General features: G+C 39.6%; 1 protein-coding gene across 1 annotated transcript in view; it reads left to right on the forward strand.

Moving 5' to 3' along the window:
• The window catches only part of rapgef2b (Rap guanine nucleotide exchange factor 2b), an 87,921-nt gene extending 68,516 nt beyond the window's left edge, over window positions 1-19,405 (forward strand). Inside the window, 22 exon segments of the mRNA XM_043257026.1 lie at window positions 957-1,093; window positions 1,811-1,969; window positions 2,666-2,818; window positions 3,549-3,713; window positions 3,793-3,900; window positions 3,988-4,191; window positions 5,533-5,641; window positions 5,804-6,080; window positions 6,160-6,317; window positions 7,311-7,551; window positions 7,652-7,859; window positions 7,862-8,037; window positions 8,143-8,354; window positions 9,235-9,358; window positions 9,768-9,791; window positions 10,697-10,920; window positions 11,012-11,182; window positions 11,277-11,426; window positions 13,282-13,483; window positions 13,917-14,368; window positions 15,976-16,327; window positions 17,181-19,405. Coding sequence (XP_043112961.1) covers window positions 957-1,093; window positions 1,811-1,969; window positions 2,666-2,818; window positions 3,549-3,713; window positions 3,793-3,900; window positions 3,988-4,191; window positions 5,533-5,641; window positions 5,804-6,080; window positions 6,160-6,317; window positions 7,311-7,551; window positions 7,652-7,859; window positions 7,862-8,037; window positions 8,143-8,354; window positions 9,235-9,358; window positions 9,768-9,791; window positions 10,697-10,920; window positions 11,012-11,182; window positions 11,277-11,426; window positions 13,282-13,483; window positions 13,917-14,368; window positions 15,976-16,301 — 3,980 coding nt within the window. The 3' untranslated portion in view covers window positions 16,302-16,327; window positions 17,181-19,405.
• The last annotated feature ends 1,139 nt before the right edge of the window (window positions 19,406-20,544 follow it).

Here is a 20,544-nt window from a genome sequence, read left to right on the forward strand (position 1 = left end):
GCCCTGTCACACTAGCTAAAGCCAAATACTTGATTTAGTTGGTCTGTCAAGCATGGAAAGAAAAACTATTAACTTGGTAGCCGATTCCCATAATTCATATTAAATGGACACAAGAGGGTAAATGTAAAGAAATGAGTTCTATATGAAGTATTTTGGCCCTCTGCATTTAAATGTTATTAAATCTTATTTTTCATACTCTCATTTGTCTGTTAACAAATTGTTTCATCTGAATGCCCTGTGGTGCAAATGGCTTTCTAATGTTAAAGTCACAGCATCATAAATAGACACTTAATTATGTCTTTAGTTTATTTAATATTTGTCAATTTTTCTTTCCACATCGCACATCTTGAATTTGATCTCAATGACAACTGAGGCACAGTTGTAATTTGGCTAAAAGTGATACAGTGAGCAATTATATAAGAAAAATATCACATGCTAAATATTAAAGTGGTTTATTTTCATACTTGGTTTATCTTAGTTTGTAAAATGTAATCATAGATTTACTTTACATTTCAATATAAAATTGAAGCATCTAACAGAGTAAAATAATGAAATCTGTGCTTAAAATACATAAACTAATGCTAAATGATTCCATGGCAGTTTTATTACGATTTCATTATAATAAACAATAATAATAATAATTTTAATAAAATATTTGCTTTAATAAAACCCCCTGCCAAGTGTCCATAATTGTAGAAATTATATTCCGTTTCATTCTTGGCCACTGTGCAAATGGATTTTGTCATGTATAATATGTCCTGTATATTGCATAGCAGGATTAGCCGGTTCTCAGAAATAGCTTTGTATTAATAATGCATTGGTTGATGCCTGGTTGCTGTTATTTTTATAGCCATGGAAAAAATGTTTTTCCGTTCTCCATGTAGGAAGAACAAACTGCATCTGAAAGACTTTCAAAGACTCTCTAATGTATCACACTTACGCTTCTTGTTTCTCAGAGCAACTGTTGGAGTTCATGCACCAGCTACCGGCCTTTGCCAATATGACCATGTCTGTCAGGAGGGAGCTTTGTGCTGTCATGGTGTTCGCTGTGGTGGAACGGGCCGGCACAGTCGTTCTTAATGATGGCGAAGAGGTCGGTCAGACTCACCAAGACATGAGCCAGTAGAACTAACCTTTTATGAAGCCACAGTTTAATCTTTAACCCATATAGGGTCACCTATTACATATAGTACATACACTGCATTTTCTACAGTGATAGCTGTTAGCCTAGCTTTTCACACTAATGCCATTTTAGTTCTTTCTTTAAAACCTGATTATCTCACTGTTTTTAAGTAATGTCATTTACCTTGACATTTTCACCAGCTTCACCTCAGTCTCGTGCTAATCTTGGTTCTGTGGCTTTGCTTACATGTACTGTCGTCCCTCGCTTCCCTTTCGACACAGCCAATCAGCCATTCAGCTTCTGCACTGTTAAACCTGAATGGATGCCAGCGTTTAGCATCTTGAGATTACAAGATGCCCGCGGTACAGCGGGAATCACTTATCTCCTTATCTCAGTATTGACATGCCAAAAAGAGCCATTTTCCCCCCTAATGCATCCATATAATTGAAAGCAGGACAGAGCTTGAGGCTTGTACAGTTCAATGTGATGACATGTTCTTTAATGCTCAAAAATGAGAAAAAGCTGCAGTAAGTAATTAGGTACCTGTGCACAAGTTTTGTATTTCCCTACAAATGTTTAAAATACAAACTGACAAATTACAAACATTACAAACATTTTTGTAATGCAACAATAAGTGTATGTCCTCCTTTGTCTTACTGTTAACTTGTCATTGTACCTTTGTTGTAGCTGGACTCATGGTCTGTGATTCTGAACGGCTCAGTGGAGGTGACGCACCCAGATGGCCGGACGGAAATCCTGTGCATGGGCAACAGCTTCGGTGTGTCCCCCACCATGGAGAAAGAGTACATGAAAGGGGTGATGAAGACCAAGGTGGATGACTGCCAGGTGAGTCAACCTCCCAGAATTTGCCAGAAAAAATACTATTTTCTGCCAAAAAAAACAAGAACTTGACATTGTACGTGTTCACTTAGTTTCATTGTGTAAAGTAAATGAAGCCTATATTTGTATTGCGATATTGCATTCTGAGATTATCAAACTATCAAATTTGGCAAACTATTTTATAGTGTCAAAAAAGCTATATCCCTTAACAAAAAACATTACAAAATGAACATTTGCATCATTATATTTTCTGTAAAAAAATCTCCACAAAAGTTAATTGTATTGATGCAGTAAACTTTATACAGATTGTACTTAAGAGATATAAATGATATTTTTAATACCAATACAAATATTTTTGCACTAAATGAAATTACTTGTAATTGTAATACAAATAATAATGCAAATTATTTAGGGCTTTGTTTTCTTATATAGAATGTCTTTTATCCCTGCCTAATGTATTTTAAAGGTTTGCAGTGCCTCCCTCATTTAGTGCAGATGTTATTCATTAAACATGAGAATAATACAGTAGGGGTGATTAGCGGAAAAATTTGCAATCTTGAAATCTTCTCTCTGTTTCAATGCACTGCTGCAATTATCATAGGGAAATCATTTGGAAACACTGCTGCATCTTAAAAGTGATTTTCTTTCGCCTCACAGTTTGTAACTGCTTTCTCACTTTTGCTCTCGATTTCTCTTTGTCAGTTTGTTTGCATAGCACAGCAAGATTACTGCTGTATCCTTAACCAAGTGGAGAAAAACATGCAGAAGGTGGAAGAGGAGGGTGAGATTGTGATGGTGAAGGAACACCGTGAACTTGACCGCACAGGCACCAGAAAGGGACACATTGTCATCAAGGTGAGAACAAGTGTGACACTTTTGTCTTTTTCACACCTATAGGTAAAGAAATGTAAAAAAAAATGTGACTACAAAACCTACCTGGTCTCATGACGAAAACGTATCTCTTGGAACCTTTTTGCAATATGTAAAATACATACCAATGACTCGGATCCCAACTACAATAACAACATCACATACAGTAACACTTTTTTTTTAGCTCCACCCAGTGGACATTCACCTTGAATATGTCATGCAATGTACATACCGGTGCATATTGTTCGTCTTGCGGAAAAGTTCCCAGAAGCACTTTTTCTTCATGAGACCAGGTTGCAATACAGTTATCAACTACAGAAATCATAGCTTACATCAAGATTTAATACTTAATTCCAACTCTATTTTGTGCCACTTTAGATAAAAGAAATGTTAGTGAGTAGTTGTGAGTTTGCAGGCTGAATTGAATCCACACCGCAAAGACTTTGTTCTATTGGAAACATTGACTTGCACTCTTGATTGACATGGCATTTGCCCTGATTTACACAGATGCATTGAACATAGCCATTTATTGATTCCTAAACATGGAAATATTCATAGCACAGCAGATGCATATATGGATTGAATATCAAATGCGTTTCATAAGTACGATAGCTTGATGACTGAAGTGGAGTGAACTTTGCCCAACAACAGTGAAACTTGATTAAAACTGCACTGCTTTGGTTTCCTTTAAAGGTCATATTTGGTTTTTTTTCAGGGCACACCAGAGCGTCTTACCATGCACCTTGTAGAAGAGCACTCGGTGGTAGACCCCACCTACATCGAGGACTTCCTGCTTACCTACCGCACCTTCCTGCCAAGCCCTATGGTGGTAGGCAAGAAACTGTTGGAGTGGTTCCATGACCCCAGCCTCAGGGACAAGGTACATAGACACTCTTACGCAAGCACCAGTCAATCAGTGCTCGATGAGATAAATGATTAGTAGCATCATATTTCATCAGGTTACACGGGTAGTCTTGCTGTGGGTGAACAATCACTTCAATGACTTTGAGGGTGACTCCGCAATGACGCATTTTCTCGAGGAGTTCGAGTACAATCTGGAGAGAGAGGTCAGTTGTGTCCGATGAAATCTTTTGGTGATATTCAGCTTTGTGTCTGACCTCAAAAATCTCATGTAATGCCTCTCTTTGAACCAGAAAATGTGTGGGCACCTAAGACTGTTAAACATAGCATGTGCTGCCAAAGCTAAGCTGCGGGTGGTGACCCTGACCAAACCCTCGAGGGAAGCACCCCTGTCTTTCACCCTGCTGGGGGGTTCAGAGAAGGGCTTTCGCATTTTCATTGACAGCGTGGAGCCAGGCAGCAAAGCTGCAGAGGCCGGCCTTAAACGAGGAGATCAGGTAATGTCACACCAGCACCATACAGGACCTGAATAGTTGCAAATAGTTGTAGTTGTTAAATTGACACCGTAATGGCAACTTGCTGTGGCATTAGCAGCAGTAATAGTAGTTGTGGGACTGGAAGTGGGAAACATTGTGAGAGAGCATTTGTAATTGCCGTTGTCAAGCGGTGAAAGCGGTTAGTCACAGCACTAAGAGCAAAAACCTCATCTTATGATGTTGTTTCAATTTAGTCTGTCGTTCAAAGGTAAAAGCACACACATCTCACCCTGTAAACTTGTTCTGCACTCTAAATATGTCTGCCACACGTCTTCCCTACTTTACACAAGCGGAAAATGTGATTTCAGATGAATAGAGTATGTCACACTGTTTCTTTTTGCCCTTCACTCACTGCGGTATTTGGCTCATAAAGCTGTTTAATGAGTTGCTATCTGTTTGCCCTCCGAACCACACGAGGATTGTGATTGTTTAGAATGCTAATCAGCTGATACTTGGCCGTTTTGAGATTATTGACAATAACCGTGTCTGCTTAGCCAATTAACAGATGTGGTAGTTCCCCACGCTTCAGTTGACAGTTTTGGCAATGGATAAGCAATTTGTTTACTCAAGTAAATATTGTGTAGAATAAGTTTCCGTATAATTTAATAATCTAACATTAAAGTGTTTAAATATAGTTTTACATTGCAATAATTTTCAGTATTCCACAGTCAATATTCAACACTGCAAAAAATGCTTTTTTAGCGTAGATTTTTTTTTCTTGTCTTTGTTTGTAGCCAAAATATCTAAACATTCTTAAATCAAGAAGGTAGTAAAAATTATTGCCAATTAAAAATGAAGTCCACAGTTTTGCAAAATAATTTGCCAGTGGGGTAAGCAAAATAATCTTATATTGAACAGAAAACAAGATTATTTTGCTTTTCTCACTGGCAGATTATTTTGCTCGTTCCAGATCAAAGCTCACTTAATTTGGACTTTTTCTGAAAATAAGACAATAATTTTTTGCTTGCTTATTGATTTAATTTCTAGATATTTCAGCTGGAAACAAGACAAAAATATTTGCTAGAAAAGCATTTTTTGCAGTGAAAATAATGTCAAAATATTAATATTTGTTAGATGTTTTATGACTGAAGGGACCAAATTAAATAGAAATGGATTCTTAAAGCTACAGATTTTATTGATTTGTAATTAATTAGGTTATTTGTCTGCTGCTACGTAAAGAGCAAACTACCATTCACTTAGCATACTTCACCTTACTGAGAGAATTTATGAAGTGACATATAATTACACAAACTGTGTATTAAAAAAATAATACATTGTGTGAATTCTGGATTTTCTTCCCAGATACTAGAGGTCAATGGACAAAACTTCGAAAATGTGCCGTTATCCAAAGCCAACGAGATTCTCAAAAACAACACACATCTGTCCATTACTGTGAAAACCAATCTCTTAGGTAAGCTATATTGGATGGAATGACCACAGCTGCACAGGCTGTCATTTAGACCCAACACAAATTACCAGTCAGCTCTCTTTTCTTATCAGTATGGGAAAATGTTTGTTGTTTGAAAATGTCAGATGCCGCTCATTTTCTCTGTGCTGTGTTCCTTACTCTTAGTGTTTAAGGAGCTACTGGCCAGGCCTGACCAGGACCAGGAGCTAGAACAGGAAGAGGAGCCAGACAGGAAGAACGGGGCACCTCACATCCCCAAAATCGGGGACATTAAGAAAGCCAGCCGCTACTCCATCCCTGACCTGGCTGTGGATGTGGAGCAGGTCATGGGTCTTGAGAAAGCTAGTAAGAAAGCAAAGGCCAACACTGTAGGGGGCAGAAATAAGCTGAAGAAGATCTTCGACAAGACACTTACCAGTATTCTTCCACCCAAACCTTACAAGTAAGCGGAGTTTGATGTATGAATGCTCTGTTGGTTATTTGATTTCCTGTGGTGTATAACTCTTCTTGTTTGTTCACAGTGACGTTGGTGTGGGACAGTCACAGGATGACAGTATTGTGGGACTAAAGCAGTCAAAGCAGATCCCTCCTGCCCTTCCTGTCAGTGGAAACCTTTCATCAAGTAACCCTGACCTGCTGCAGTCACACCATCGCATACTCGACTTCAACAACCAGCCTGGTAAGACACTTAATGTGGTTTAGCAAAAAAAAAAAAAAAAAAAAAAAAAAAAAAACACATTTGACTGCATTAACATCCATACTGGTTCTAAAATCAACCACTCTCATGCTAGGGTTAGGTTTAGGTTAAGGTTAGACTTCGGCTTTAGGTTGATCTGGAGTGGTGAACATCATTCTTAAGTGTCTCAATTCCTTAGTGATAGGGTTAGTCAATGATCATTTGATCCAAGAAATTTTTTTTGTACTAGGTTAGACAGCCTTCTTAAGAGAGAACAGACTTTGGGCCAGCGAATAAAGACAGCTGAGATGTTTACATGGATAGTTTAAAAATATTCTTGCAATGTCTTACTGTGCACTTACCTTTAGGGCATCTACAGAACATTTCACACAAGTTTAATCCCAGTGCATAAATATTTAATACGATGCTCACATTGTCCTGAATGTCCTCTTTCAGAAGCAGTCCCTATAAGTAAGTATTTGATCTTGTCCTCTTAGAGATTCCTAATCACAGTCTTCTTTAGAGCACCTCTCTGCTCTGACAGTGATTTTGCTATTCAAATTTGCTATCCAAATCCAATGAGGTCTTAATCTACAAACACTATGCGTTTGGTGGGATTCATCACAATTCTTGTGTTAATTAATTGAATGTTGTTCACTGATTCCCGTCGCTTTCACACTAGAGGTTTTGTTGCAGTATGAGATTGATTAACCTTCAAGGTCTGTTTGTTGTAAAGGGGTCTTTTGTGCATGCATAGGCACCAAAATAAGTATATGTTTATGGGTTAATGCTAAAGTCAGTAGGGTAAAGTGAGAAGTTGTTAAAAACTCTTGTTCAGTTTCTGAATTAAACAGTGTGAAGGCGACAGTTTAATATTAGTGTAAAATGATCATGGAAAAAATAAGGGGTTTTCCTCCTAGATAAAGACTTTATACTTGGGTGTCGGTTAATGAAATGGTTAAGTATGTGGGATTAAGCCATTCCTCTGTTCTTTAGACATGTCAGACCAAGTGTTGAGAGTGTTCAAGGCAGACCAGCAAAGTCGGTACATCATGATTGGAAAGGACACTACAGCAAAAGAAGTCGTAGCTCAGGCCATCCGAGAGTTTGCTTTGACTGCTGCCGCTGAAGCATATTCATTGTGTGAGGTGTCAGTCACTCCTGAGGGTGTCATCAAGCAGCGGCGACTCCCTGAGCAACTCTCCAAACTGGCCGACAGGATCCAGCTGAGTGGCAGGTGCTGCCTTAGAGCCCATGTGGCCATTTTGTTCAATTTTCTGTAGTGTTTTGGTTTTAGATTACTCAGAATGTCCACTGGCCTTTCTTTTAACATATAGGTATTACCTAAAAAGCAACATGGAGACGGAGACGCTGTGCTCGGATGAAGATGCCCAGGAACTATTACGGGAGAGCCAGATCAGCCTGTTGCAGCTTAGCACGGTGGAAGTGGCAACTCAGCTTTCCATGCGCGCTTTTGAATTGTTCTGTGCCATTGAGCCCACCGAATACATCGATGACCTGTTTAAGCTGAAAACTCGCCTCACGGGGCCCCCAGCCTCAAGCTCTTTGAGGAAGCCATCAATCGGGAGACCTTCTGGGTGGCCACGGAGGTGGTGCGTGAGCCCAACCAGCTCAAACGCATGAAGATCGTCAAGCACTTCATTAAGATCGCCTTGCATTGCCGCGAATGCAAGAACTTCAACTCTATGTTTGCCATCATCAGGTAGATTGAGAAGAAAAATTATAATTAAAAGTTAAATTGAAGACCTCATATGTATGTTATGTTTTTGGAGTCCCAACTAACAATGACATTGTCTGTCTTTTCCAGTGGTCTGAACTTAGCACCAGTGTCCAGACTGAGAGGCACATGGGAGAAGTTGCCTAGTAAATATGAGAAACTGTTTAGTGATCTTCAAGACCTGTTTGATCCCTCCAGGAATATGGCAAAGTACAGGAATCTTCTAAACAGCCAGAATCTACAGCCTCCCATCATTCCACTTTTCCCTGTAATCAAGAAGGATCTCACCTTCCTGCATGAAGGTAACGATAGTAGTAGGTGATGGCATAATGTATATAACTAGGAATGCACTGAAATTTAATTTCATTTCATATTTTTCCTAAAATATGAGCTGAAAATATGCTATATAAAATAAAATATAGGACAATATTCGGCTCAATGAATGTATTTCTGCCAATATAGTAGCCTACCGCTCATGCTCAAAGTCCGCTCAAAAATAATGCGCCGACGAGACTTCTATGTAGTATACTTGTTCCTGTTTGCAATAGCGCTACTGTGCTGTAACATGATTTAGTACAGCTGGCGCTACCCTCTCGTGAGTCCATGCTTTGCTCATGTGCTCTGATAATAATAGCTTTATGGTATTATACATCATTCGGACAATTAGTTAAAAAAAAAATTATATCTGATTCTGTTGCATGGTAATGAATAAAAATAATGCATTGCTATTTAATATTAATATAACACTTTACAATAAGGTTTACTGCATTAACTGCTAGCAAACAGCACAACCGCTGATTGTAATAATGCATTAATAAATGTTTCAAGTAACATTAACCAAGAAAAGTTATTTTATTAAAACTAAACTACTAAAACTACATTTTGATCTGCAACTTTTATCAGACAGATTAATACATCCACATTTGTCAATAATGCATTTTGTAGCACCTACATAGCCTTCTTAAGTTTGTTTCAGACTAAGACTCATTTCTGTTTAACTTTAAGAGCTTGTGTGGTGAATGCAAGGTTTTGGCACAACACAGCTTCAAACGAGTGTGAAATATGATCATAATAAAAAAAAAGACAGCTTTGACACACTTCACCATTTCAAGTTGACCCAGGAGGAAAAAAAATAGTTATAAAATTGTATGATACGAGCCTTTTCTTTATTGTCCACTCTAGGAAATGACTCGAAGGTGGACGGTTTGGTGAACTTTGAGAAACTGCGGATGATTGCTAAGGAGATCAGACATGTAGGCCGCATGGCAGCTGTAAATATGGACCCTGCCCTGATGTTCAGAACCAGGTGAGTGCGTTTATGTTCTGACTGCTACGATGACTTCTTTGCCCTTCTTTCAGGCTGGACTCTTCACACCACTGAGTAGCTTTTAGTGCCCACTCACTGCGATGTGTACAGCTCTCACCTCACGCTTCCACACACAGGCCTTTTCCAAAGGTTTTTTGCTATGTTGAAGTGATGTTTACTTACGAGATGGTTAAACCATTGTGTATGTTACTCTGTCTGCAATATTGTCTGAGAAGTTAGTGTCTCTCTTTTTGTCTCTGGTGGACCTCAGCTTGGTACCCTTGGTCTGTTTCTCCTCATCTAAGTGTGTCTCCCTCTTTTTCTCTCATGGGCTTTCTCTCTCCCCCCATTTCTCTCTTCGTCCACCCTCTCTGCCCCACGCTTCACTATTCATGGCTCTCCCTTACAGGAAGAAGAAATGGAGGAGTTTAGGGTGAGTATGGTGAACTCTCACCTTCGGCCTCATGTGTGCCCCCTTCTTTAATTTGGGCTGGCTCCTCACCATCCATTATTTTTCTTTTTCTGGTTCATTTGAGAATGCTTCTGCTCTGACGGATCCCATCCAAGCATTTGACTGCCATCACTTTTGCTACTCAGGGTCATTGAATAAACTCACCTCATCCTAAAATACATCCTAATGTTTCTGTTTGTAAAATTACCATAGATTTTGAATGTTTCACAAACATGACCCCACTAGTATGCATGAATCTATTTACAGTTGTTTGGTTCCTGCTCATTTATTAATTTGATAGCCCATGATCCATTTTTAGCAAAAGTGATTTAACGTGCCCCTTCCAGCTGAACTACTTACAATAGTTGCACGCCTTCTACTAAGTATTTGCAGTTTTGTTTTGTTGTTTTGTTCGTTTTTTTATTTATTTTTGTTTATTTTCTTTAGTTTAAACTAATAATTATTTATTATGTATTGTGATTGATATGCGTGTGTGAATGAATTCAAACACAACCTTGAGATATGAGATATTTTATAAGCATATTATTAAAAAGTCTAATTATGCTAGTGGTAAGGAAATTACAAATTTTACCTTTAAGCATTAAAAAATGGTAAAAAAAGGTTCAAGAAAATAGTTTATATGACCAAAAATAATGACACAAATTTTTCCTAGTACACTTCTTCTGTTGTTTTATTTAGCGTCCATTTTTTTTTTTCTGCCTGATTGGCTGAGATGTGAAATGCATGGACTGTTTGGATTGTTTTGAAGCTGCAAGGAATGCAACTTACTGCATGTCAAAGAGAGACTGCATCTGATCCTGCATCAGCATACAAGCTACTGTTAAATTCAGTTTGCATCTTTAACTATAATACTTGTGTGTGTTTAGGTCACTCAGCCAGGGCAGTGCCAATGCGGCTGTCCTGGATGTAACCCAGACGGGTGGGCACAAGAAGAGGGTCAGACGGAGTTCCTTTCTCAATGCCAAGAAGCTGTACGAGGACGCCCAGATGGCACGCAAGGTCAAACAATACCTGTCCAACCTCACCCTGGAGACGAACGAGGAGAGCTTACAGACACTCTCAATTCAGTGTGAGCCTTCAGTCAACACATGTGAGTAGCGTGCGAGCGCACACACACAAATACACACACACACACACACAAAGCTTAATATTTATTATTTGTCTTATATTTATCATCACAGTGCCGAAGAGTTCCGGGGACAGAAAAAGACCTGACACATCGCCCGTAGTTGCGCGGGCTGCCACTCACCAGCGCCAACAGCTTCAGAAAGCCAATCAGGCGCTTCAAGTGCCTGCCGTAGCCCTCTACCCTTCACGCAAGAAAGTGCCGGTTAAAGACTTGCCACCATTTGGTAAGACACCACATTTTTTGTAGCTCGTACACGATCAGCTACTGCATTATGTGTCACTGGTGCTCAAAAGGATCTTGCTGGATTTTTTTTACAGGCACAAGCTCACCACAGTCTCTGAAAAAGATACTGTCCCTTTCAGAGGAGGCAGGAGAGAGACACAGGAAACAAACAGAAGATAGCGTGTCCAACAATTCCTCACAGCTGTCGTCTCCTCCCACATCTCCGCACAGCTCACCTAAGAAAGGTCAGGATACACAAAGACACACCGACTATGGCATGTTTTGTATATTTGAATATTTCTCCAGCCTCGGGTCTTTGCACACTCGATTTAGTCTCCCCATTGACTTTTCAGTGAACTGTGCAATCGGAGCCTTATAGTGGGCATGCAGTGAAATATATTGTCAGCTAGCATGTGCCCCACTGGCATTTCTCTGTTTATCTCTCTGGCGCCCCCAGGTGACAACGTGTTTTTATGGCTGATTTAAAATGTTGAGACTGCCATCTAGTGTTAAAAACATCACACGTAGGATATGAAATTCCTGGTTCACGTGTTTTTTTACAAAACATTTTAGAACACTGCTTGTCTCTGATTTCATTACTGTGTTCCACTTTCAATCTCTCCTACGTTTATATCACATAACGTTTCTGTCTTTCATCATTCACGTGTTTTAGCCATTGCATCTATAAGAAGCCACAGTATGAAGGGTTTTTCCTCCTTCTGTAGAAAGTCACCAACAGGTAACAGGTCCTGGGTGCAGATTTAACCTGAGAGAGAGTTCACACAAGCATCATTATTGCTGTGTCTCAAAATGTAGTGAGCTGCCTAATAAAACATCCTTTATTAGAGGTGCACTTACATCAAAAAGCTTGGAGTTCAATTTCAAATTTTTTTAAGTCTTCTATTCAACAAGGGTACATTTATCTGATGAAAAATATGTTGAAAATGTAACATTGTGAAATATTATTAAATTAATTTAATATATATTTTCATATTTAATGCATTTTAAATCATATATTTATTTCAAAATTCTTTGATGAATACAAAGTTCACAAGTACAGCATTCATTTAAAATCCGAGAACATTTGTAACATTATAATTTACTTTTTTGGTCATTGATCAGAAGAACAAATACATAAAACAATATGTATCTACTGAACCCAAATCCTTTCACCCCTTTGTGATATTGGTAGCTTTCTTAGTATTGAGACACAACCAATGGGATGTTTTGTTTTCAGTTATATATTTCAGTGGTATGATGAAGTGACATTTGTGTCCAGACTTTCTTTAGCAGTAATATCAAATGTTATTGTTTGTTTTTGTTTTTTTATAGTACCGTGTTAGTTTGGAGGTTCCACCAATGGTTCTATACATTTTTAAAAATCAGAAATCTTGACATTAGGGTGAACTCTCTCACCATGTCTAGACATTGTTTTTGCTCCTGTTGTAGCTGGCAGAGGCAGGCTAGTGCTGTAGCTGTTTGTGTGTGTGTGCGTACGTGCGCTTTAGGTCTACATTGCTGAAGTAACTGCCTGATTTTGATTATCTAATGTAAGAAGGTCATTCTAAAATAATGCTTTGCTCTATCAGTAGCATAGAGTTTAGGGAGTTATCTTATCTAACGCCCCGAGTATAAACTTTCTTCCACTAACCATCGTATGATCAATTTCATCGTGATGTAAACAGAAAGGCTTCTCTTCCATTAGTAGGTTAAATGAACAACTATTGCGTAATTGTTTGACTCTTATTTCAAGTTATGACTTTTCAACTGCATACATTATGGACAATAATGTGTCACAGATATTTAATAGCTCTGTTGCAAAAGTATGTATACTATACTGCATTTTAAGACTGCATTTTAATCCTTCACAATCAAGGCAATCCCAGAATGCACTGTGACATGCTCAGTCAATTCTCAGTAAGCTGTTTTATTCAGAAGTCAAAGGTAACTCTACAATAGTTGGCATTAAGGTAGCTTCATATGTTTTGAAACAAAACCTTTTTGGGTGAAAAGAGGCAGTTATAGGATGGGGTACCACAGGGCTCTGTGTTAAGGCCGAACCATTTTCTGATCATGTCATTCTGTGTACTCATTTGCCAGGCTATGGAAGAGCAGGTGACTACCTGTCGGACTCTGGTCACAGTGAGATCTCCTCACGCTCAAGTCTGGTGAGCACCTCCTCTCTGGACATGGGACAAGATGAACGCAGGCACCGATATGGAGTAATGGCTGGGGAGGGCCATGGCGGTGGCCACCGGCTGGAACGCAGGGCTACTGCTGATCCTGACCAGTACAGCTTGGGGTAAGCACCACGCATTACTCTTTCAACTAGTTGTGTTGCCTGAATCACTAATTAGTTAATTGGTTTAAATCAACCCTGGGTCAGTTAGGCTGGTTTTGTGCTCAACTGACCCCGTTTGAACATGTTTCTCAGGCAGTACTTACATAAGACATGTTCTTATGTGTTAAAGCAGGTGGTCGGAGGACATTTGACGGAGGTCATTAGGTTTCTTGAGAAATACCTGTTAATGAGTGTTAAAAGTACAACACTTGCAGCTGGGCACTCAAAAATAAAGCAAGTTATATTAAGCAAACTGGAACTACCAGTACCACGCTAAAAATAACAAGGAACAAGTCTATATTAAGTTATTATCGTTGACTATCAAGGCTTAGTCCTGGCAATGTAGAGTTACAATTAAACCCTCCTGGATCCTTCTACCCCTTTCTTCTTTCAGGTCCTACTCATCAATGCAGGACTGCCGGGGTCTGTATGCGGGCGCCACCGTGCTGTCTTCTCCTAGCTCTGAGGAGCTTACCCAGGACCAGGGTGATCGGGTGTCTCTAGATGCTGCTGATTCTGGTCGTGGCAGCTGGACTTCATGTTCCAGCGGCTCTCACGATAACATTCAGACCATGCAGCAGGGCCGTAGCTGGGAAGCATTGGCAGAGGGTGCAGGGCTTTGGGGAAGCAGAGGAAGCTGGGCATCTGCCTGCTCCTCTTCATCCTCTGCGGCATGTTGGGGCGAGGACTCCGAGGGCGACACAGGCACCATCAAGCGAAGAGGAGGGAGGGATGTGACCACAGATCCAGAGACCAGCAGCATCACCTCCACGGGTTCAGAAGAGTCCAGACAGCACAGTCGACGGCCCTCACCCATCACTGCAGGCAACACCAAGGCTGTGATCAGTAAGAGTTGCCACATTAACCTGGTTTGAAAGGAATGTCACCCAGAAAGTGAAAATCTTGTTGATATTTACTTGCCCTCATGTTGATCCTGAACTGTATGCTCTTCCATAAAACAGTATGGCGGCCTTTAACAATCTTGTGAGGTTGGACATCGAACTTTGATGTCTAACCTGATGCCTTGTGTTTGGTGCTTGAAAGATGTAGTGCAGGGGGTTATTTTCATTTTTGGGTAACTATTTTAAAAGGATAGTTCACCCAAAAATGAAAATTCCGTCAATAATTACACTCTTTTGATCACTCTTCTTTGTACACGCTTTGTACATCTCAGACTATGTGTATATATAATCAACTATTTATAGTGTATAAAAATAAATAAATATATATAGTGTCAGCTGTTTAACTGTGTATAGGTTCAAAATAGTTTTTTCTTATACATCTGTTGCTGTATGTTTATGTTTATGTTTATATTTATGTTTAATTAGTATGTAGCACAGTGGTCCTGCGAGAAACATTTCGTTCCACTATTTGTCCACATGTAGCAGAATGACAATAAAGTTTGACTCGACTTGACTCGTGTTGTTTCAAACCCATTCATTCATCTTTAGAACACAATTTTAACATTTTTTTGAGGAAATCCGAGAGCCTTCTGACCCTCCATAGACAGAAAGGTAGTAAGGAAATTAAAGTCTGTGTGAACCAGAAGTGGCCGCCAACTGGATTTCTGTAATTACAACTGAAACAGAATATCGAGTAGAGGGCAGGGGTTTTATTTTTGCACCGCTCCTGTTATCTCTTACTAGCAGCAAAGTAACTGTTGGAAGGACATGGTTAAGCAAATTCTGCCCAAGCCGTCAAACTGACATCACCAGAGCAGGAGTGCCATTCCAGAGCGGAAGCAAGTTATCAGATTTTGATTAAAGATTACCAAGACTTTTTTTTTTTTTTTTTTTTTTAGAGGACTATCTTGCAAGGATTGCAAATTGTTGACCTTAAAAATAGCAATGTGGGCTAACAAAATAAATATTGTAAATTCAATGCAGATTTAAATTAATCCATGTGACATCAGTTGTTCGACTGTAATTTTAGGAAGCTATTTTGTGTGCAAAGAAAACAAACAAAAATACCTTTCTTCAACATTTGCTTCTCTCCCGGGAAAGTCTTCCACCATAATGGAGACTACCATAACGTATGAGTGTGGTGCTGCCCCTACTGTCTTTGGAGGGTCAAAACGTTATTCAAAAATATCTTAATTTGTGTTCCAAAGATGAACAGAGGTCTTAGGGGTTTGGAACGACACAAGGGTGAGTAATTAATGACATTATTTTCACTTTTGGGTGAACTTTCCCTTTAAGAGTAACAACACCAAGTTATATTTCCTAACCTGCCTGTTGTGTTTACATTTTTCAAAATATGGTTTTTGCATGACAAGCACATTCGCAATGATCATACTAACGTCTGAAAAAGAACACTACGAGGTGGAACAACACAACAAACTACCTACAAAAATGATCCTTCCTGATCTAGTGCATGTCTGCATGTGTCCGTCCACGTGTGTGAGAAGCGTTACGGATATTAAAAGGAACTGTGGTGTCCGTCTCCTTCCTCAGCACGGAAGGATGGACGTTACCGGGACCCTCCTCCCACACCTCCGGGCTACACGGCACTGACCATCACTGACGTAACCGAGGGCACGACTCACTCGGGCAGGAGACCCCCAGACTACACCACCGCCTTGCAGCGCTCCCGTCTTGTCACACACTCCCCCGACTCCCAGCAGCCACCAGCTGCGGGAAAACCCACCCATTCGCCGGACCCCCGGGGCCGAGAAGAGGAGGAGGCAGAGGAGGTGGAAGAGGAGGGTGAGTGCTTGTCTCCCAAACTCAGAGCTCAAAGGAGGAGAGGTCCACACACAGCAGTTCCCCCCAGGCCATGAGTTACATACACCACCCCAACAGGAAGGTAAAACATCCCAAACTCCAGTTACTTCCACACTCACACACTCACGCACTCCACACACACTCACGTACACCAGTCACGGTCTCTGCATGCCAGGAGGACAGCTCCTTCACCTGCCCACCATCACCAACCACCAACGCATCTCACACAGTGCATGCGCCGCCACAGAGACAGCCTGCCCCCCGTCGCCGTGGCAACATCCCAGTCATTGCTCCCTGCTCTGCCGTGTGTATTGGCTCTCACTCATCAGTGCTCACAGGAAAATCACTAGATCTGCCATCATAAATGCTTGAACACGTGATAGAGCCTGAAGTCGTGTTTGTGTTGTCAGGTAGCACGTAAAATAGCGTTAGTACTTATCAGCGCAAAGATCCTAATTTGGGGAGTAGTCATTTTATTAATTTTCCCAGTAGTAGTCTTTCTTGTCTTGTTGTGTTTGTCTCTGGTATGGTAAGGCCAGAGCATATTGTATTTCCATATATTTAGAGGTATGTCTGTGTCTTTGTTCCAAACCCCAGTGCATTTCCTGCCTTAGACATCAACTATTTTGCATTACATACTAGTGTGTGTGTGTCCATATATATATATATATATGTGTGTGTGTGTGTGTGTATGCTAGAAGACAGTGCAAGGTTTATTCCAGTCCTGGTTCTTTATATTTTTCTTCAAATTCAGTGTATGCACATTTACTACAAATGCAATGTACGAGATGTGAAATTTGTGAAGCCAGAGGCAGTTTCTTCTGAAACAATAAGTAATGAAAAACGTCTTTCACATCACTCGGGTTTGGAACAGATTCTGTTTTTAGGTGATTTATGTCCATGATGCTCACAGAGATTCTCTCTTCTTCCTCCAGAGGATGAACAGGTGTCTGCTGTTTGAAAGGGGCGACACTGGCTGCACTGCTGCATTGACTGATGGCCCATATCGGGCATTCACAGGTCAGACAGACAGACAGACAGACCATCCAGTCTACATTTTGCCGGCACTGCCTCTCTCCCTCCTCAATGATGGATTCATCTCCCTGCCCTGCCTTAATGCATCATGGGGGGTTTAATGCCCTGCATGCTAAAAAATACTGTGAAGAAAGGAGGCGAGCAAAAAATAACTTATTTGGCACTTTTGGAGAATGGAAAAATGAACTGAACTCGAACACAGCGCTTTGACATTCACACACACACACACACACACACACACACACACAAAAACAAACTACTGTTAATGGATTTCTTCAGACAATTCCCTCTTTCCTTCTGCTTAAAGGTCACATGAACATGTTTAGTAGTCCCCTCAGCACTTTTTAACTTTTTAAGGTGTAAACTAATGCACACAATCAACATTTCAGTCACCCGATTCCGGACATGCAGTTTAGATGGAAAAGAAGGCTTCACTTAATCCCGATGACCGATAGCAACACTCATATCTGTGTGGTTCAATATAACAGTATTATATTTGCAGGAGCACGACTTGAAGGACATTTCTTTCTGCTGGATGACTACCGATGGAGTTCACATCAACTCCCGACAAACGTAGCACACCGATTTAATACAGAAGAGCGCTTTGCGAGAGGAAATTATGCTAAGTGAAACCTTAGCGAGTGACTTTATTGGTTTTTGGCTGTGGTGGCTGTGAGAAAGCATCAGGTTTGGATACGAAAACAAAAGGCTAAAAAAAAAGTACATCTGTTGGTAATCAAAGTCAGTTCTGCTACAAGAAGCTTTCAGTGATGAAGAGGAAATGTACACACTTACATCTTCGATACGACGCTGACGATTTTGTCAGTTCAGCGCTTCTCCAGCATTTGCTGTGGCACAATGTCAAGCCCCCTGTTGGTTACGGTGAGAACTGCAGGCTACTCAGGCAAATGGGGCCGTTTTATTCGGGTGCTACTTCCTTCCTCTCATTAAGTGAAACCGTTAAGGTGGGGTGTGAAAGACGGTGGCTTCTGTGATACGTTTTTCTTTACGAGGGATCAAGTCATGCATGTTTCTCCTGGAGTGGGCCTTGATCTACCACTGCTGCACAACAGCTTCCACAATCACTCACAGGAACTCGACTGAAACGTGCTTTCGAGACTCCGGTGGGAGCCCGGAAAAAACGCAAACCCACCCGAAGTCCACCAGTCGGAGCAGAACTGAACCGGTGGGAGCACGTCACTTTTATCCTTTCATTTTAATCACTAAGTTAAGCTGATCACATTGATCAGTAGTTAGAAACAATAGACTAAAGAAGAAAAAAAGAAGTTTGCAGTGTTTTCCACTGTGCTCTGTAACATCACTACTTCAATGTTTTTTTTCTCTAGTTGCTTGTTCGTTCGTTCGTTTGTTGGTTTTTGTTTGTTTGTTTTTGGCTTCCACGCATTTTTTTTTTGTAATGGTTGCAGATACGGTTGTTAATAAACTACACATTTGTAACAGTAACTATATCGGCCATCTGTTTCCAACTTTTTTTTTTTTTTTTCATTAAATATCCACGTTTTGGCAAGCCAAGATGAGTCGCTTGTTTTGCAAAATAAGTTGCACAAATTGTACAAGCATAAATACAACAAGGTAAATAGTAGTAGGTAGCTGTTCTGCTACTCTGTTCGATATGTGATGTCAAGTGAGACGTGTACATTTAGCTGGTGAAGATTCTCTCTTTTTGACTACTTTTACCTGTACGTCTTTTACAAAGACATTTGGTGGAGTATGTATTTGTTCTTATTTTGTGTCTTTCTTTTTTTTTTGTATTTTTAATACAATAATTGTAAATATTGGTTATATTTTTGTTGAATTGTAGAAATGTATGATGTTTATGCCTCAACATCCAGTTTATATGAAGCTGGGAATCAATAAATTCGACAAAAATGAATCAACTTAGTTTTTAAATGCACTTATTATTATTATTATTATTATTATTGCTCTTCTTTTGTTTTTGTTGATTCTGCATTACATTTTTTGTTTTCAAACATTGTTTAAAATGACCTCTGGCACCATCTAGTGTTTGCACAAGACAAGACATGGAAGTAACTTGAAATGTGTATCTCATACTTTTCTAACTGACATATGTATGTTGGGGTTAATAAAAAGACATCCGTATCAATCTGCTGTTCAACACTGTTTGCTTATTCAGTGTTTCATCAGAGATTTTGAGCCGAAGTGGATAAACTGGGTCGAGTGCTCAGTGATTTCACATGTATCTTTTTTCGAGGATGATGCAGTGCAAAACTAGATTAATAAAACTTTGGGAATGAACTTTGAAGTTGGCTTGTCAAGCTTTATCTCTAAATTAGAAGCTGTTATAAATGCTGGAAGATTGAAAATTTAGATAGATGTTGATATCGTGCCCATGATTTAATGGTTCATCGTGGTACTTTAAATTTGAAACCAATAGAATTTCCTATTGTTTTTTTAGCAGGGTTAACATGTTGCTAAACCGTTTCTAGCATGATTAGCATATTGCTAGCAGATTTATCGCATGATTAGCACGTTGCTAGCATTATTAGCATGTTGCTAGCATGATTTACTTTTGTTGTGTAATGATTTAGCTTTTCTGAATTGAAGGGTTGCCTTTTTCTAATCAATTTTCATTTTTTGGTCTACTACATCAACTAATTCTCTCTTAATGTGCAAGAAATGTGATGCAGCTGCATTTCTTTGTTTCTGTGGGCCTCTGTATCGTGCCACATGCCAAATGTGCACTTTCTGAAAGAAGGTTTTAGATGAACTTCGGATCTGCGCGCACAAGATTCTGGATTCATGAATTCTAGCAGGTAACCATAGTCCTTATGTGCTTCTCTTAGAAAATGTCTTTGAAAAAAATAATACTTCAGTGGTACTTCAAACATCATTTTAAACAAAGACCTGGTTAAGAGGATACATAGTATGTCTATATTCATTTTGGTAACACTTATTGACTATTAACCATGACTTTTCACTGAATAAATTCTTAATTTTATAATAGTAAAGCAGTTGTTAAGTTTAGGTATTTGGTAGGGCTAGGGATGTAGAATAAGGCATTAATATATGCTTAATTAGCACTAATAAATGGACTATATTCTAGATGCAAGCTAATAAACATAAGTGTCAATTCTGGAAGGGTTTAAAACAGATGTACAAAAGGGTCTAGACAACCTGACAATCCTGAAGAGAAGTGCTTTGAATAAGTAGACAAGACTCGACTTATGTGTGTGATAAGAAAAATGTTAAGTTGAAGATATTTTGAAAAAAGAAATTCGTGCA

The sequence above is a fragment of the Puntigrus tetrazona genome, chromosome 14 (genome assembly GCF_018831695.1).
Source record: "Puntigrus tetrazona isolate hp1 chromosome 14, ASM1883169v1, whole genome shotgun sequence".
NCBI classification, from domain to species: Eukaryota; Metazoa; Chordata; class Actinopteri; order Cypriniformes; family Cyprinidae; genus Puntigrus; species Puntigrus tetrazona.